Source organism: Drosophila erecta, unplaced genomic scaffold (assembly GCF_003286155.1).
Source record: "Drosophila erecta strain 14021-0224.00,06,07 unplaced genomic scaffold, DereRS2 tig00000055-arrow-pilon, whole genome shotgun sequence".
In the NCBI taxonomy this organism is placed as follows: Eukaryota; Metazoa; Arthropoda; class Insecta; order Diptera; family Drosophilidae; genus Drosophila; species Drosophila erecta.
In genome coordinates, this window is record NW_020825200.1 from 219,303 (window position 1) to 237,803 (window position 18,501).

General features: G+C 36.2%; 1 protein-coding gene across 2 annotated transcripts in view; it reads left to right on the forward strand.

The window, feature by feature from the left end:
* The window catches only part of LOC6540971 (protein split ends), a 48,346-nt gene that overhangs the window by 1,733 nt on the left and 28,112 nt on the right, over window positions 1-18,501 (forward strand). Inside the window, exons 3-4 of one of the 2 annotated variants that reach the window (XM_015159752.2) lie at window positions 1,887-2,313; window positions 17,621-17,707. In XM_015159752.2, coding sequence (XP_015015238.1) covers window positions 17,694-17,707 — 14 coding nt within the window. In that variant the 5' untranslated portion in view covers window positions 1,887-2,313; window positions 17,621-17,693. Of the gene's footprint in view, window positions 1-1,775; window positions 2,314-17,620; window positions 17,708-18,501 lie in introns of those variants that run through there. The other variant, XM_026979607.1, reaches the window with a different exon arrangement.

An 18,501-nucleotide genomic window follows, 5' to 3' on the forward strand; every position in this document is an offset into this window, starting at 1 on the left:
TAGCGAAAAATCCAGGCTGACAGCTCCCCCAACGTTCGAAAAAGTAACATGGCGACTATATATAACCCGTATATATAAATATAAATACTGCGTGTGTGCGCGGACTCCAAACTACAAAAACGAACAACGCATGGGAGCAAAGGGGAGGGGGCATCAGTCGCTGCGCGAGTTAGAGCGAGACAACAGATAGGAGAGGTGGGGTGGAGAGAAATTGTCGTGTCGTTTGAAAAATCGATTCAGCTGCTGTGCGAGCGGGATGAAGCGATGTAGTACAGCGTTTTTCTTTGTTTTTTATTTTCTTACTTAACCCGTTTTGTGTGCGTGCGCACAGAGCACCCCGTTTGTCTGTGAGATTGGGGAGAGGAAAACTACAAAGTTAGCGCTCTCTTTCTAGTAAATACTGTTGGTGTTGGTGTGTGGTCACGTAGCCACAACACGAGAAGCAGATACTACTAAATACATACTAAAACTGGTTTTCTCTTTGCTGCTGCTGACAATATTCATGAGTTCTAGTTGAATCGCCTGACTTTAATGGGTTTTTTCCTCCTCTAGAGGGGATGAAGATTTAAAGAGATGTACATGGCGAACCAAAAAACAAAACAAAATAATGACAAGCATTTGGCTAAATTTCGGAATGATCTTTTTCTATCCTCGCTGCCCAATTAACAAATTAGCTGGGACTTTCGTGTGGGTGTCCTTATGGTATAGACTTTTTGCGAGCCGCACCCCACCAGTTCTGCAAAGCGACTGAAATCGCGTACCACTGCGAACCCAAGTTTGGATGAGCAGCGCGGTAACAGCGACGTTGGCAGCGAAGAAACTTTCACGGCACCGATGGGGCCTATTCCGTGCATCAGAGCGAGATGCACATAGGGCACTCAATAATAGAGCTTCTCGCTCACGCACACCAACAGGGAAATTGACAGATGTATGGGTGATTTCCTGCTGCGCCCCAAAAGAAAATACGTAGGAGATTTAGAGCTACAAAACTACACGAATTATGGAAGAACGTGCAATAACAAAGCGAAAGAAGCGCACCACATGACCACATAGCCATTTATAAATACACAGCGAGTTTCTCGTTTTCCATGTACGAGAAAAAGTACCAGCTATAAATTCTTTATGTACACGAGTATATAGCACGCACACACAAACCCAAACACCCTATGTACTTTGTGCGCTGAAGCAGCAACAACAGCTGGCTATCTCGCTCTAGCAACCACGTCAGACGGCAAACGTCAATTATAAGCAAACAAAGCGACGTTGCCTCATTTCACGAAAGCCGCAGCGAGGCAGAGCGAGAGCAAGCGAAATGGCGCTTGGCGGCAACGTTGCCAAACTTCAGCGTCGACTGTGTGTTGTTCTTGTAGTTTCCATGCTTCTTTAGTGCATGGAATTTTAACATGCTGTACCACCAACCCTCTTTACGGGGAATGGGGGTTGGGGGATTATAATAACGCGCTGCTGACGTCGCTGCTCGCATTTTCCACCTTCTCGCATTTGTATTGTTGCAGAGGAAATGGCCCTATACAAGAAGTTTATCTTTGTATATATGTATATTCAGTACATGCCGTATTCCTCGCTTAAATTGAGGCAAAAGTGGAGAACACATCTTGGGTCCATTGAAATTTCAATAAATTTAAATTGCTCTAGTTGAATTAAATTAAAAGCGTATTTTTAGTTGGTAAATTAAGGCAAATTGGCATTAGTGGAAAAAAAAAAATTAGTGGAAAAAGTAAATTGCATTAAGAAGAAGTCAAATAATGTAATCACAAAGAAATGGCTTCCATATAAAGTGCACGTGCAGTGTTAAATAAAAATGAGTGCAAGCTGGATCTAATCCACCTATTCCCTGTATCTTTTATTATCCCCATTTCGTTATACAGTGTTAAAAATGTGCAAGTGAAGCGGAAATCTTACCAAAGAAAATAAAAGAAAGATATCCATCCCATCAAAGTTCTTAAATCAAGCAAGCCGAGTATCGTAACAATCCTCACACTGGAATATATAAAAAGAGTGCATAATGTTTAATGGGAAGGAGGGCGCCCATTTAAAATGATGCCCCTCCATTCGCGGCATACGACGCAATGCTCCTCCTAAATAGAAGAAGATTCTGCTGCGAATGTTCCGTTGTCGAAACATGGTACGCGACAATAGCCGTAACATTTGTTTTGGAAAATTAGCCGAAACTACTACGCCGCAACAACAACAGCAACAGCAGCAGCAGCAACAACAGTTCGTTGTGGATAGCAGCACCATTATTAATAATAACAACAATAACAACAATAATAATAATAATCAAAAATTGAAAAGGTAAGCCTTGTTTCAAGAATGTGCATAAAAGTATGGTATACTTACCGAACTATCTATCGCTAGACTTTAAATAAATAGCTAAAACAATGGTCGTAATCCTCTACGACACTAACTACCAAAGCCAACACTCAATAAAGCGTTTGGCAGATGCGTATGTGGGTGCCTAAATGGAGGTATAAATACATATACGTATCTCTTAGATGATGCCAGGGTAGGCCACTAACAGCTACTTGTATTCCCTGCTGTCCACGCGAGCCAGCTCTTATCACTAGGTTGGGATATAAAAGTCTGTGCGATATGAATTCTTAAGCTGGCTGCGTGTCACAACGCTACTCTCTTACCCCTTGGCCAAATTTACCTAAACCCTGGCAATGCGTGAGGCACAAACGCTAATGGTTGGCTATGCTCAAAAAATAATACGAAACTTTTTACCTTGGGTTGTCGTATGTTGCTTTTCTATCTTAGTATCTCACCTGAGGGAAGGGAAGGAGATATGGCATATGCCAATGGTGCTGCTGCTCTGATTATACACCACAGATCCCAACATCTTTCGTTACCTTTTGAATATTGTGATTTATGTTTCGGAATTGACAATTTATACTTTTCTGTTTTGACTATGCATTTGTTCACTTCAATTTTTATTTGGTTTTCATTAAATGAATATTCTGTTTAGGATTTTGTTGCTACCTACAAAACGTTGCTTGATGAATTGGAAATATTCCAGGGAAATGGGGAGACAGTCTCTTCCAGGTATACCTACATAGAATGCAATGGTTGATACCACCTTTTACACCTTCGTTTATTGCGTAATACTTTTTCATTTCGTGATTTTTGTGCTTTATTTGCGTGTTTTTGGGGTCTGAACTGAAGAACTTTTCTGAGCAATGTGTTGGTCTCTGCCGGTTTTTGATTGCCTTTTTTTTTGTGTATTTTCTTTGTGAGTCAAACGAGTTTTGCGGCCCTCTATTCTTTATTCTTTATATTTTCGTTGAGTGCAAAAGTCAAATGACTTAATTGCTTCTTAGGCACAGTCAAAATTTAATATTTTTAAGACAAGACTAGACCAACACATTTCGTGTTTGCTGCTTTTCAGGGCGTCTGCTGATGCATTAAGCCCGCATCAAGAAAAGACGACGACAGAGGGCAAAGCTCCATTTAATAGTTTTGCGGTAATTACCAACAAAAAACGTGGAATCGTCGCGGGCTAAACACAGTCATTGTTTTTTGACATTGACAATGAACCCTGCGGCCTAAGCAAATAAGTGAGCCACCAGCAACCACATGAGACTGACAAACAGCATGAAATAAAATTATATTTTCAGCTGCAACCCTAAATTCGGCACTTTTATATCTACTCTTATCCAATTTGGTTTCTAGAGTACTGTGCACTGAGCAAAATGCGCATGTTTTCATTTGCAGCTGGCATATATTAGAAAGAGAGCGTTCTTCTAGGGCGTTCAAGGTTTTTGTTTTAATTTAAACGGTCTTTTCACATTTGTTTAGATCTGATATTCCAATTTAGTATTAGTTCTTTTAAAACTTAAAGCCATATATCAGAGCATTATAAATAGCAATCTCCATTCCTAATATTGTCTATCGTCTCGTCCATGTAACCCCGTCAACGTCAACTAATATTCCTTTATTAAATTGAATTTCGTGCTTGGCTTTTTAGCACGCTATGGAAAGACAGCAAACACAACAATAATAATAATGATCTACATACGATTTTATATAGACGAAATTGTGTGCATTCGTGTGTATGTATTGCTTTTTTAGTGTTTTTGACTTGTTTCAATGTCATGTTACAGTTACAATTGTTGCTCTTGTTAAATTGGCTTTCTTTATTGTTTTTGTGCGGCATGAGAAAATATTTAGTTGCCCGCTTTTTGTTCTTTTTGGCATTGAGATTTTTCCTCTCTCAAAGTCAAAAATATAGATTAGATAGAGAAACAGAAAGAGACTAGCGTCCCACAATTCCTTAAAATTGCTTCATTCAGTAGTACTTTATTAGAGGAACATAATTAAGAATATCTATTATGTAGTAAGTTCTATGTGTGTAAGTTTTTGTACATTAATAGCAAGTCAGTTATTTCTATTCCCAATAATTACCATACTATTGTTCTCACGTACTTCATAATTATTCAAAGGTTTAGTCACGACTTGTAGTCCGATTTTGGGTTTTTTTTAATCTCCAGGGGATCTGATTACTCATTTGATTCATCCAACGACAGCAGGAACTGAACCAGAATAATATGACCATAGCCGGCGCGTTATTCTTGATATATTTCCTGGAAGAGGTCCGCCCGAAATTTGGATAAACTAGAAAAGTTTCTTATTTTTTCCTTAAAAAGAGTACATTTTAACTATTGCGCTCGAATTTCGTTATTTTGTATTCGTTTTAAACCCCATATTGCTCTACTAGTTACGTTTAGGAACGTAAGAAATAAGTCCGCGAGTGGATGGATTATTATGTCGTTTCCAGCCAGTTGTGCAATAACATATGCATTTGCTTATAGTTGAACATATTCCACTGTTTCGTTGCTATTGTTTTACATATTTATGCCTGGCACTGCACATTTCATTGTTTTTTGAACAGTGTCGTAATACCAAACGACAACAATAAAAATAGCAACAAAAAAACGAGTGAGAGTCATGCAATGCGAGGATTGAGATATCACAAGGGAACGTGACGAAGTCGGTCGAAAAGGGGGCTAGAGGCGGGAGGGCGTGTGACGGCAAAGCTTTTGTATGGGAAATTAGAAATTTCCCAAATAATTTCGCACATGAGGTAAACTAAACTCTGGAGCAGAAGCCGGAGAAGATGAGATGGAGCCAAATCTCAGTCTCTCCACTGCGCAACGTTGCCGAACTTCTCTCGTTGACAAAAGGTGCTAAAGAACCGGACAGACACAAAAGATTATCGTCAAGGGGCGATTGTATGAGATTGTTTGGCTGGCCCTGTGTTCGTGCGACCGAGCGACGAGGCACAGAGCCAGCACAAAGAATGCACAGCAAGAATCGATTATTATTCCGAAAGAGCTGGCGAAGAGGCTACAAAAATATGGCTTTTATACAGAAGCTGTCCAACGATTTACATAAATGTAACCCATCCTAGACTTGTGGTAGATATCACAATAATACTTCTCTGTTTCCGAACCAATGGATTAAATGCCTCTTCTTTCACTAATCCACCGAACCATATATACATTTTCAGAAATTGCGATTTGGTAAAATCATAGCAAGGCTAAATAAACTTGTGCTCGCATCTGTAAAAACAGCCATACGCGATATCGAGTAAGGAAATTGGAGAAGGATGATAAAGACGGCTCGGATTCTGTTTGGCTTGGTTTTGGTGTTCTTCTACCTGTTTAATAATAACCAGTTGGGGCCTGGACTTGGGTTGGGACTATGGTTGATGACGATGACGAGGGGGCTGGTGACGAAGCTAACCGGTTTTTCGACTTTCTGAGGCCTATCATAAAGGCCCGATCAGGTGCATACATAATAACACTGCTGGCCGCATGAAAATTAAGCGACATTGTTGCAGCAATTTTCATCGTTAGGCGAGAGAACGCTGCGCCGCAAAGGCAGAGATACACACCATGTACGCAAACTATGGCTACGCGGCTACAAAGCTGCAGAGAAAACAAAAAGGAAAAAACAAAAAAGCAAATCGCTGAAGTTTGGCAACGTTGTCTGTTGGTGGGGTTTGCAATTTCGCATCTACAGATACAATAATACCCCAGAGCCAGCTGTAGACGCTCGCCGTGCTTGTTTTTCTTGTTTTTTCTATACACACACACTCTCTGCTTGTTTTCAATTAGAGTCAAAAAAAGAAGAAAAAATACAAGCAGCATTTGCTGCTGTTTTTTTTCTTGTTCGACGAGTATCTTGCAAATATACCGCACGTTGTGTAAACATCAGTCTCTGACTCTGCTGCAGTCAACGTCGACGTCGCAGTATGCGCGTGGTTGTGTGCGAGCGAGCGAGCGGGCGAGCCAGTTTTTGTTTGTGTGTGGTGTAGTTTCGTAAATGTATCTGAGTATGGATTTTTGTATCTTTGCCTTTGTGGTCGCTGCCTTTGTAGGTTTTCCTCTTCTTGTTATTGTCGCCGTCGTATGCCTCTTCTTCTGCCTTTATATCAGCGACTACTTTATTTTTATGCTGGCATTTTTGCGGCACTTAAAATTTTCTCTCTCTCGTTCATTCTCCTTTTGGCTCTCTCGCTTTTGCCGTTTAATTGCAAATGAGTCATGCACACACAGATATTCCCACACTTGTACAATTCAAAGTCCATGCCTGATTAGCAATAAAATTCGTTTTTAATCAATTGGACAAGAAAGAGAGGACACTTCATCTCCCCCACTTCCAGTACCTTTGATAAATAAATAAATAGATCTCCATCTATTACTTTTTTTGCTGATAGATTTCACCCAAGTAAATACCGAAATCCAATTTTTTATTATTATTTATATTTTCGTAATAGGGGAGGATTCTCAACTGCAATTACAATAATTGACAATAATGTCAGCATTTAGTCCGAAAATTACTGCGTTTTTTTCCACCAATCTGTCTGATCTGCCTGATCTCCTTCACAAGTGTGAGCTGTGTCCCCTCACTTTTCTCTGCTGACCTCCTGAACGGTATAAATAAAAACATAATATAAAAATAATGAATATACATAAATAAATGGCACGAGAATTGTAAGTTGGCAAATTCCACAAATACCATATTACATTAAAGGTGCATTTAACTTAACTACCTATTTAAATTACTAAAGTGTGAAGAATTTTTGGATAATTTTGGATAGGAATGTTGGTAAGGATATGGCATAGGCCAACTCAAAATAAAAATCACTAGAAGAGGGCGATTTATTATACCTGAAACACAAAATTTTAAGGGAGACACCACTAGTCAAACAGAAATATTCTGCAGTAATTTATGAAGCGCTACTCTGCTAATTGATTTTGATTAGTTTGTGAGAGGGCGTTACAACTCTCAAGACTTGTCTTCTTTCGTTTTACTTCGGTTTGGCCAATGAGAAGTCGGTCTTTTCTTGCATTTCAGAAAAATAGAAATGGGAGGTCATTGTCTTCCATCCGGATATGTTAATTATACACGTTTCTTGCGGATTAACAGGGTATACTCGATTTGTTGAGAAGTATGTAACGGTAGAAAGAAGTGATTTCGATAATATAAAGTATACATATTGAACTATATACATATATTCTTGATTGTTATTTAATAGTATACAATTTTTTTTAACTTAATGTCTCTAACTCATGTTTTTTCAAATTGCAATTTGTTTATTTTTTTTCTCTTGTCTTGTCCAATACTAAACTCGCTCCCTACTATTGCAGTGGCCTTTCGCTTTCAACCTCATTCAGTTAGCGTAGCCTAGCAGTCTTCCCGTCTAAATATACATATGTCTGTCGAATCCCTCCATCTGTCTGACTGGGGCTAGCACAAAGAAAAAGCCTAGCTACTTCCAAAGATAATAGCAAAAATTGTCCAGAAAAATGTGAGAGATACTACACCCATATGTCTTGTTAAATGATTGTTCTGCGGCGTGCAAACTTCATGGTTCGATGACAAAGCTCTTTCTGTTCTCAATTTTCCATTTTCTATTTTATTTCCCTTCTTGCACTCATCAAGCGGTCTTTGGACCTTGAGCTTTGGTCGCTCTTTGTTTTGCAAATTCTGGAATCACCGAGAGGAAAACGAAACTAAACTTGTTCTGTTGCATTCAAAGAACCCTTTTAGCTTGCCCCTGATTATTATTCAGCAGCAAATAACTTTGACATTCAAAATACGCCCAGCGTAATATCGACGCAGTGGAATATGTGGATGAAAGCAGTAGGGAATGGGAATTAAGGGAGGAAAGGGAAGCGGGAAATGAGAACAACAAGCAGCTGTGCATTATGCGAAGCCAAAAAGAATGCTCGAATGCAAATATGCAAAACACTGAAAAACACTTCCCCCTTTTTTCTGGAACTGAATTTCATAAATGAAACTATTTGTTGTTGCTGGTCGCCGTTCGCTATATTTCTACTGTTTTCTGGGCCTTCATCGTTTGATTTATGCTGGGGTTTTGCAGGGTTCTATCAGTTTGTTTTTGTACCATAAAGTTTCACATTTCATTTTTTGGGTATTTTTCAGCTACTTTGTTTTTGTATCTTGTACATCGAACCGAGATCAGACTGTAATGGCCAAGGGGTTACACGTCATTTCACTCGATTTCAAGCGACTGTGACGGGACTCTGAATACTACCGATTTAGACACCCGGAAATTGCCGTCTTCGCTTTGAATTCAGTCAGTCAGCCAGTTCGCTAGCCCTCCTTCTTCTAGAACAACTCTGGAGCCCCTGGAGACAACCTTTATGTGCTTTACTGAAATACAATTTTTACATATGTGTTTTTTGTGATTGTCGGCGCAGTGATACCAACACCAAAAGCTGGCAACCTCAACCTATTTTAATTTTAGTAACTTCAAAAACACAATTCAGTTTATAAAATATAATTCGGACACCCGTAATTATATCGGATATTGCGTAATTTTTTTTCAGTTCGTTTAATTAGTTGACTCACCAATTTGTACCAATAAGCCATAAATAGTTTTGCCACGCCCACTCTGACGTTTTTAAAAAATGTTTGTTTTTCTCTATTTTACTATTTTACTTCTCATTTTCTATGGGTAAAAGGAAATTTTCAATTTCTTCCTCGCCCTTTGATGGTCAAGGAACTTGATTACAGCGTTCTCTCTTGTTATTGTTATTTTTATGCAGGTGATTAGACGAAAACCATGTCAGAAATGAATTTTTCTAGCCCAAGCCCCGACTAGTGTTTCTCCTTCAAACAGCTTTAAATTTACCTACACTGTTGGGAAGAGAGGGCCGACAAACGAAGAACACCCACTTCAGACATGCAGCTGTTGAAGCAGAGTGAAACCCGTTTGGATGTTTGCACCAGTTGCAACTAGTTTTCATTATTTTTATTGCTATTGCTTTGCTGCAGCTGGCGTATCTTTGTATTTTTGTCTCGGACTGAAGAATGAGTCCAACTTGCCGTCTGAAACTGAGTTCGCGAACTGTCAACGTTCGCTTCTTCTGCAAGATTTCTGCGCTACTCTTCTGAGTTTCTCAGAGCTTTTCCTGTGTTTTCCTCGTTTTTCTCGATCTTAAATTGCAGCTGTCAGTCAATGTGGTTGCAACTGCCTTTAAATGTCTCCTCATTGTCGTTGTGGTTGCTTTGCCCGCTGCAAATGGGGTCGATTTATTGTTTTTCCCTCTGTCTAACAGTGCAAATTCTTGAGGCTGCGCACATATATTAACACTATCTGGGAATTTGGATATCCCTTACTTTGACTTGTCGCTGTCCTTATAAACAATATGTACTATTATCTATGTATGTGTATGAAACGCTTTTATTCAAGTGCTTTGTTTTAAATAGATTAACTTTTAAAAATTACAAAATACATACTTAAAAAAACGATAAAAGTCGAAAATATTCGTTGTCTTTGCGCTAAAGTTAAAGTTTGATTTGTTTCAGCTTAAAGAAATATATATGTATTCAAATCTTGTAGAAATATATTATTTTTTTGCTTATATCAAATAACGACAAATTTTATTTTCCTATTGAATTTAAAAAAAGGAACTAATCTTTCAAGATCGTTTATTTTTAATGAATTCTATGAAGAAAATCATGATTATCCTATTTATAAAAGAATGAGCCCTACATTTTCTATTGTTTTCTAGGCTTTTTTAGTATTATCTTTTATACAATCGTGGGTCTCCAATTGCAAAGTAAAGTTCCCTTCGTTTCGTCCATTGGGTCTGGGCTTGAAAACTCTCTTCAATCTGAAGTAAAATAAGCCAAATGCCAAATACTATGCGGTATGTGTGTCATTCTGATAAAGCAGAAAGTAATACCACCTATAGAGCTTTATGGCAGGGCCACAGTTCTGCATTTGGAAATATTTCATTTAACTCCGCACGTTTAGAGTGTTGCATATATATTGTCGTGGGCGAGGTATATCTTATCAGAAAACTTAACAAGATCATTTCTAGCAGTTCCATTTATAGATTAAAAATAACCTTTTTTGTGGGCTTTTTATATACTACTATATTTTACCATTAGTCAACTATTTAGTTAAATATAATGTAACATTAATTTAAAAATTAGATGGAAAATAGAAATTTAAATTCATTTGAACAGCTCTTAAGTAATATTTTAAGACTTGCATTGTTGTACTTACGCAGCTTGTCGTACTTTATCTATTTTTCAATTAAATCGGTTAACAAAGAACTTATCAAATCATATTAAATGTCCAAGTCGTACTTTTTATCAGCTAATAAAAGCTTACGCGTATATATAGGCCTGTATATACTTTATATATGATGAACAAATTCGTTTCTCTCCGACGATTAGATAAGAGTCCTACTGATAAGGAATTTAAACATGTGAGTAACGTACTACGTTAACTGTAGGCGAGTTCTTCGAAGAATGTGGAAAACACTGCTGTATGTGATCATATAATGAATGTTAATAGTTTAAGGAATAGAAGAAGGAATTAAGGAAGCCTTTACTCGTTTCGTCATTTTTAAGTTACGTCTTTGCATATATCGAGCACTGTAAATCTGTAGCAAGGAATATTTAATTATCCAGCGACATGGCTTCAGAACTTCAGTGATTGATAAGGGGTGATGGAAATTTTGTTAAGGTTACCTAGTGCCCTTTAGTTAAGGCTGATTAGCAATTTAAATTACAATTGAATACTTAGATGGCATTTTGAATTACAAAATTACAATATATGAGGATGGATGGTTGAGGGTTAAAGTAAAAGCAACCTTTAACCCCTGCTGGATAATTTCCAGTTATCTCTATCGTAATTAATCATTTCACCTTTGGGGGATTTTTTCCCATTTTTTATTTATTTATTTTTTTTTTTTTTTTGGTTGTCCATTCTATTTCGTGTTCTTCGGTTCTGAGTCGTGCCTAGCACCGGATTTGCATTGTTAATTTGAGCCTCTAAACTTATACATATAGACAAATAATTAAAAAATGTAAATATCAGTGAACATCAAATAGTAATTGCTTCACATTGCACAAAGGCTTGAAAATAGTAGTAGCTTTAACATGCCGATGTTTTTATTTTTAACGATTGCTACCAACTTACTGATATTTTTTATACATATCAACCGTATGGTATAGGTCATCTGTGACCCATCGTAAAAGATTATATTACGAAATTAAAAGGGCCGCGATAGCGGAGTACCTCGTCTGTTGGATATCCGTTAAAACTATGCTGGATACCTCTAATTTGACTTCTACTCGTCTATTAATATCGGAACATTCAACATTTAAATATTTAAGCATTGTGTAAATTTAATCATTTAAAAATCTTCCTCGCCTTCCGTAAGAAATTTTCGAACCCTGTAAGGATGTTATAATAATAGCTCGCAGCCAAGTAACGTAACTTGGAAAATCACTCAGCACAATTTTATTTTTAAGTCTGTTTATAAAAGGGTCCATCAGATGGCGAGCAATCTTTAATATAATGCACATATGAAATATGTATAGTAAATGCTTGTCTATATAATTGGTTTCAAGACACGACAAAGCAAATGCTAAACACTTTTAAGCTGAGTTCTTTCGTCATGCCATCCATACAAAGCCCATATATACGCGTATATTTATATAGCGAATCAGAAAGATGTATATACGTGTATATATGTACATTTCGAGGAGCCACAAAAGACCAAGGCAAACACAGGCGGAAAGAATGACAGAAGAACAGACTGAGGAAATCTCCATATAAACAGACCGCCACCGTATATACCATACGTGAACCTCCAGCTCTGACTGTTACCTACCAACAACAACGAATGTACCTGTTGTGCGTTGAAAAAAAACCAAGGAGACACAGACAGAAAAATATAAAGAAACCAGCAGTAAGTTTAAATGTTATTCAAGTTACCTTTGAGACTTGAAACCGGTTAGCGGCTCACGTAGGTGCTGCCAACTCAAAAAAAAAAAAAAAAGAAAACAGAAAACATAATGTTAGTTTCGTCGTGATGGCAGCGGGTAAGTTTGAAGAAAAGGGCATATAAGACCAGAATAATTATATATATATAAAATAATTATTATATATATAGGCAAATTAAATGTTATTCTCGGATGCGTCGAGCTTATGTTTATATTTTTTAATCGGTGTAAAATTAAGCATTTGATCGAGAAACATACACATATAATGGTTCTAGATCTTATTATTTTATAAATTTTTTTAAATTATGGTTTATAAATCATTTTGAATGTCTTAAACATATTGTTTTTTTTTTTTAACTTCAAATTGGTGCGATTTAAACTTTGGAAAATGGGCTAGGTAATTTTATAAAAACCAATAATAATTGATATTAATTAGATTGTCTAATTTTCAATTCTAACTTAGTTTCCTTGCTCAAATCATTAGGTGTCTCGAAAAAAGAGTATCAAGGAGTATCAGTGAACTTTTGTTTTTGCTGGCTGCTCCAGACTGACTTTGTAAACCAGTTTATGTTGTTAGTGTTTTCTCAGGCAAATACATTCGTTTATACACGCGTATTTCATACCACTGCAAAGGAGGTTTTTTACATATTTTGCGAGATGTTTGTCTTAAGTAATACGTACATATTCTAAATCAGCATGATTAGCCAAATCGATTTGCCATAACCGTCCTTAAAAGACAGGCAAATCTATTTGTATGAAGTAGAGTACCTATAGTAGAGTAGCTATATACCACGTAAATTTTGAAATCCTTTGGACTTCCGCTAGTAACGGGTATCTGATAGTCGAGGAAGTGAACGTAGCATACTGTCTTTTTTTTTCTTTATTAGTACCTCTTAGCTTCCCACACATCGTCCGTCTCAAAACGGTTTATGATTTTAGACCACTTAAACACTGCGATTTCATTTCCCACTCTTTTTCCCTGCTGACTTCTTGTCCTCTTGTTTTTTTGGTTTTATTATATTTTTAAGGTTTAAATGTCTACCTTTTGGGTCTGCTCTGTATCTTGAAGAATTTTACGGGGTTGGGTAAAACTGCTTATTTTCCATCGCCAGATTAAATATGTTTCGGTTTTACCGATCCACTTAGTTACCGATCATTGAGGGGGAACATAAGCCCTTTATGACAGATAAGTTTTTAGGCCAGCTCCGAACGCTATTTGAAACAAGCCTGAACAACTTCAAGTTGTATCTCCTATTGGTTTGTTCGGATTTTAAAGGCAGTTATAAGCAAACAGTTTTATAAGCAACAAATTGTATTCTTTTGGTTGCATTTCTTATTTAAAAATTTATGTGACACTTACGCTGTGCAAGTTTTCCCTTACCACAAACCGAAAAAAGATGTCAAGTCCAGAATTAAAAAAAAAAGTATTTTTAAACTTCCTTGCACCTCACCAGCTGACTAAAGAGTATGTGAACTCGACTATAGCGCTCTTTTTTTTTGTTTTTGTTTAAACCAATTCACAATTTTTTTTTTAACCCATACGACCAATATATATTTAAGATTTTTCTGTACAGCTTTCCTTTGGAAATGCGATCTGCTCCAATGCAATTAATATTCAAAACATTCTACTGTGTGGAACCCATTTACATAACCAGATTTCTTAACTCACGAGATCGAGGATGATCATTAACAATTTTCTCATTCTTCGGACAGATTTCGTATGTTTTTGATGCGTGTTTTTGATCTGTGATTTGTTGAGATGGACACCTGCTGCATTATTAATAAGTCGAGGGGCTAGCCTGATCCTTACAAGCTAAAACAGTGGCCATAATTAGACTTATTAATTTTTATTTTGTTTGACTTCCATTTGGTATTATTTAATTCATGAAGTGAATCGAAATTGTTGACAGGAAAATTACTACTTTGTATCTGCAGCCTGTGCGATGTTTTACCCAACTGTTGCTAAATGTGAGACCGGTATCTCAACAACATTCATATATTTTCTAAGGATACGCCTTCCACTCACGCAGAGATTTTTATTTTGGCCTTCATAGAATGGGGATTAATTTTTTTTTTTTTTTTTAACATCGGGATTAATTTTTCTAGATGTTAACTATTCTTCCATGTTAGTTATACGAAGTTGAATTCTCCATGATTTCAGATTATAATTTTGGTGTTAGCTTATGCAATTTGCACGCGTGAGTACTTTGAAGTCGCGTGCAGCTCCAAACTGCAGTAAATTTTCTTCGTTTTTTCTTTGTATGCCGAGTGCAGTTTTTTGGTGAAATTGGGTTTAATGTTCAGTTCCACCGCCCACGTTCTAGATTGGGTTTGTTGGCCCCTCATACTAAACAACACAAATGAAAAATCTGCCAACAGCTTTTTATATGCTACTGTCATGGCTGCAATATTCGTTGTTCTTGTCTGCAATTATGTTCAGATGTCGCGTCTGCAAAGACAATTATTAGGACTATTAGGTACCACTCAGCCAGCTAGTGGGACTGCAAATGATTTTAACGTTTTGTTAGAATTTCGATAGAAATTGGCAAAAAAATAAAAATAATTAAAAAATTTGGAAAACGGTGGTCGTGCTGAAGAATATACACATGTATATACTGTATTGAGTTGAAAGCGCTTCCTTCTAGCTGTTATATACTTCTCAACGAATCTAGTATCACCTTTTACCCTACGAACAAAATATAAAAAAAATCCCATTATTAATCGAATGGTTATCTATAAAATAAAACGAACCGTTGTTAGAGGGTTAAATAAATAAGGTGTACGAATAGGAAAAGAATACTTACTTGTATTATGTACACAATAAGAACTTGTGTTGCTTCCTGAAGAAAGACCCCAGATTTAAAGTCAAACTCATTCGTATCCTGATCTTAATCATCATTTTTTTAACAACAACTTCAACTTCCCTTAAGTCAATGACTTTTGTTGTAGAATTTTTTGCCTACCGTGTGTACTTTTTCCTTTCGATATGTTTGTGGTTTATTTCTTCCTTACTCCACCACCCTTGTACGAACTTAATTTGCATTTTGTCGCTATGTGCTGTACCGCAAACTGTTTATTGTTATAGGCCCAAAAGGATGCCGATTGTTCATGTTCAGTTCGCTAAAATTAAGTATACCTTGTCTGATGTGTGGGGCAGACAGCGCTTTTTTTCCTTCACAGTCTTGATCATTTTGTTGATGGCTTGCACTGATATTAATTAAAAAAAAACCACAAAAACAAACAATATTTTCTAGATATTTTTTATTTACATAATAAAAAATTACAATATCTTTTAGAAACACAACATTAAATAGAGAACTCTTTCATATAAAATATACTAAATAAAAAAAATAGATATTGCCAAAAATAGATACTGAATATGAATTGTAGTTAGTGTGCCGTTTTTTTTCACATTTTAAAAGATCATATTGTTTTCTTTTAAAATAAAAAGTGTAGATTTTTTTCTGATGGGCACAAAACAAAGGGTACTTTTTCCAGCATACCATACTTTCGGCAGAAGTCAGAAGTCTACATTAAATATTTGTTTTCCGAAAATATATCTAGTTAATCTCCCCTGACTAAAGTTTGTACTGCTCAGCAAATTGTAGGCGAGTGCTTTTTCGCCGCTCCGGGAATCTCGGTACAACATTATTAGTATTAGTAACCATTTTATTCTCGTTCAGAAATTTGCAATGTACGTTAACTTTACGGTAAATATAAGCAAATTAAAAAGTGCTTATCTTTCTCTGAGTTATAATAAGGTAAAAAAAAGAGAGTTAAATTTCATAGCCTTAACGTTAGTGGCATTCAAAAGAAACATTACATTACATATAAATATATATATATATATATATTTTTGCTCTTTAAATATGAATGTATATGTAAAAATTAATGTGTGTACAAGTTTTTATTATCATTTTCACTTAATTCTCTCAGCAGACAACACAATTATTTTATTGTCTTCTATAATGGGCTAGATATAGCCGATATATCGCCCACCTGTTTGTTATTCTTACTTCATTTGTGATTCTTCGGCCATATGAAACCTTTCACGGCCGTGAATTTGTCCTTGGATTTCTGGACACAGTTTCTTTTAAAATTATTAAGAGGGTTTAGTAAAAATTCTTTACAGCTTGAAGTAAATCGTTCAAAAAGCCCTGGCGTATATTTGTGTATACATATGTACCTACAAACACACATTAAACATATATGTATGTGCATTTATAATATCTCCCGCTTACTTTCTGTGTGTTTCTATGTATCTCTTTTGTCTGCTCGGCATTTGTGCGGCTGACTCTCCAATGTCAGCAAGAGATCAATAAACTTTTGGCAAATAACAAGAAACGAAAAAATACGAGAAAAGAAAACAAATTAAAGCGCATAAAAAACAGATTACAGCGAAAAGAAATAAATAGCAGCCAAAGTTTCGACACATAAAGCGGGAAATAAGGGGGTTTGGGGTGTAAAATCTCCATTTTATATAATCACAAACAATACAAAATTCAAGACTTATTGTGTATACTCAACGGTCTATTTTCTTTTTACCCTCCTGTTTTTTTTTTGCTCAACAGTTTCTCTCTTGATATTTTTGGCGAACGGAACCAAACTCTGCGCCAGTGTCATTAAAGTTGCTTGTGTATGCCTGAGCCCACAACAGAAATAAATATGCCCTAATATGCCCAGAACATTTTACAGCTTTAACCACTTTCCGGAAAATATAAATGTAAAATAAGAACTAATTTGTAAGTCACCTGGAGTCAAACTTATTAAATACCTATTTAATATTGTTTAGAAAGTTAAGAATATACAGAAAGCGAGTAAATTGTTCTAAAATTAAAGTCATATATAATTTGATACATTTTTGATATCAATTTAATAGCAATTTTTCTTCTAACGGTATTTAATGGCGGTTTTCATTTAGCTTTCTCGACCTTTTGGTAGTTTTCAAGCTTTTACTAGATTTAGTTATTTATTTTCTTCTGTGTGTGTGAGTTTTCCCTCTCTTCTCTTGTCCCTAAAAATAGTAACATGCAAATACAAATAATGTATTTTTACCTTTTGGCTTTTGCCAATTTTTGGCATCGTCTAAGCGATTTGAACTTTTGTACTTTCGGCAAATGGAGACAGAGGTGCTTACTGTTTTGGTTGGAAAATTTATAAAAATCGAGAAGAGCTTCTGGGTAACTTTTGGAAAATGTGTTTTTTTTTTCGTTTGGAAAAGCATGGCGATCATTGCCATACATTAATACATTTTTAAAATATTATTAAACAATGTTTGAAAAATATTTAAATTCTAATTTATTTTTATTTTATTTATTTATAGGTGCGTATCCTTACAGCGACACTGCCTGCCTCAAGTCCTGGATTATTGAGGCAGCCATTGAGTGACGACAGTAATGTTGATAGTAATGTAAGTTTACAAGTCAGTGAACTATTTCGTTTAAATATCTGATAATCTACCCTCCGGTTAAATGGGCAGCGTCTTTCTTATTAAGTTGACCCTTTCGACCAGTTTATTTCACAGTGATGCGATAAATACTAACACATCTCTAAATTTGGATTTAGTTTAGAAGATGTTACTTTTTTTCTTAACAAAGTGACACAAAAATATATACTCCTGTTGTATGCTATAATGCTATAGTAGAGTTCCCTGATTATCAGATACCCTTTACTCAGATAGGGCAAGTGCTAACGAGAAATTTAAAAATTTTCTGAAACATCGGTAGAAGTTGGGATAAAAATAATAAAATGAAAAAAAACTTAAAAATTTTTCAAAAGTGTGGCCGTGACAGTTTTGGGCGTTAGAGTGGGCGTGGCTACATTTGGAAACAAACTTGCGCTGCGTCTATGTCTCTGGGAGCTGCATGCTTAATCTCAACATTCTAGCTTTAGTAGTCCCTGAGATCGAGGCGTTCATACGGACAGACGGGCATGGCCAGATCAACACCAATTAGCCGTGAAACTAATTAGGAGTGAAACTAATTCTAAAGACGAAAAAAGTGTATTTAAGTTACATAAATCTTACATATCTAAATATATATGACGGTGAAACACATACCCAAATAATAAATAGCCATACCCTTGGTATTGGGTACTTCTTCTCAACTTAGTGCACCGTAAAGTAAGGCATACGCTTTAGGTTACGCTCTTGCATTTCGTTTACTCTGCAAAGCTTTGCACAATAGAGCTCAATTCCTGCTCGCC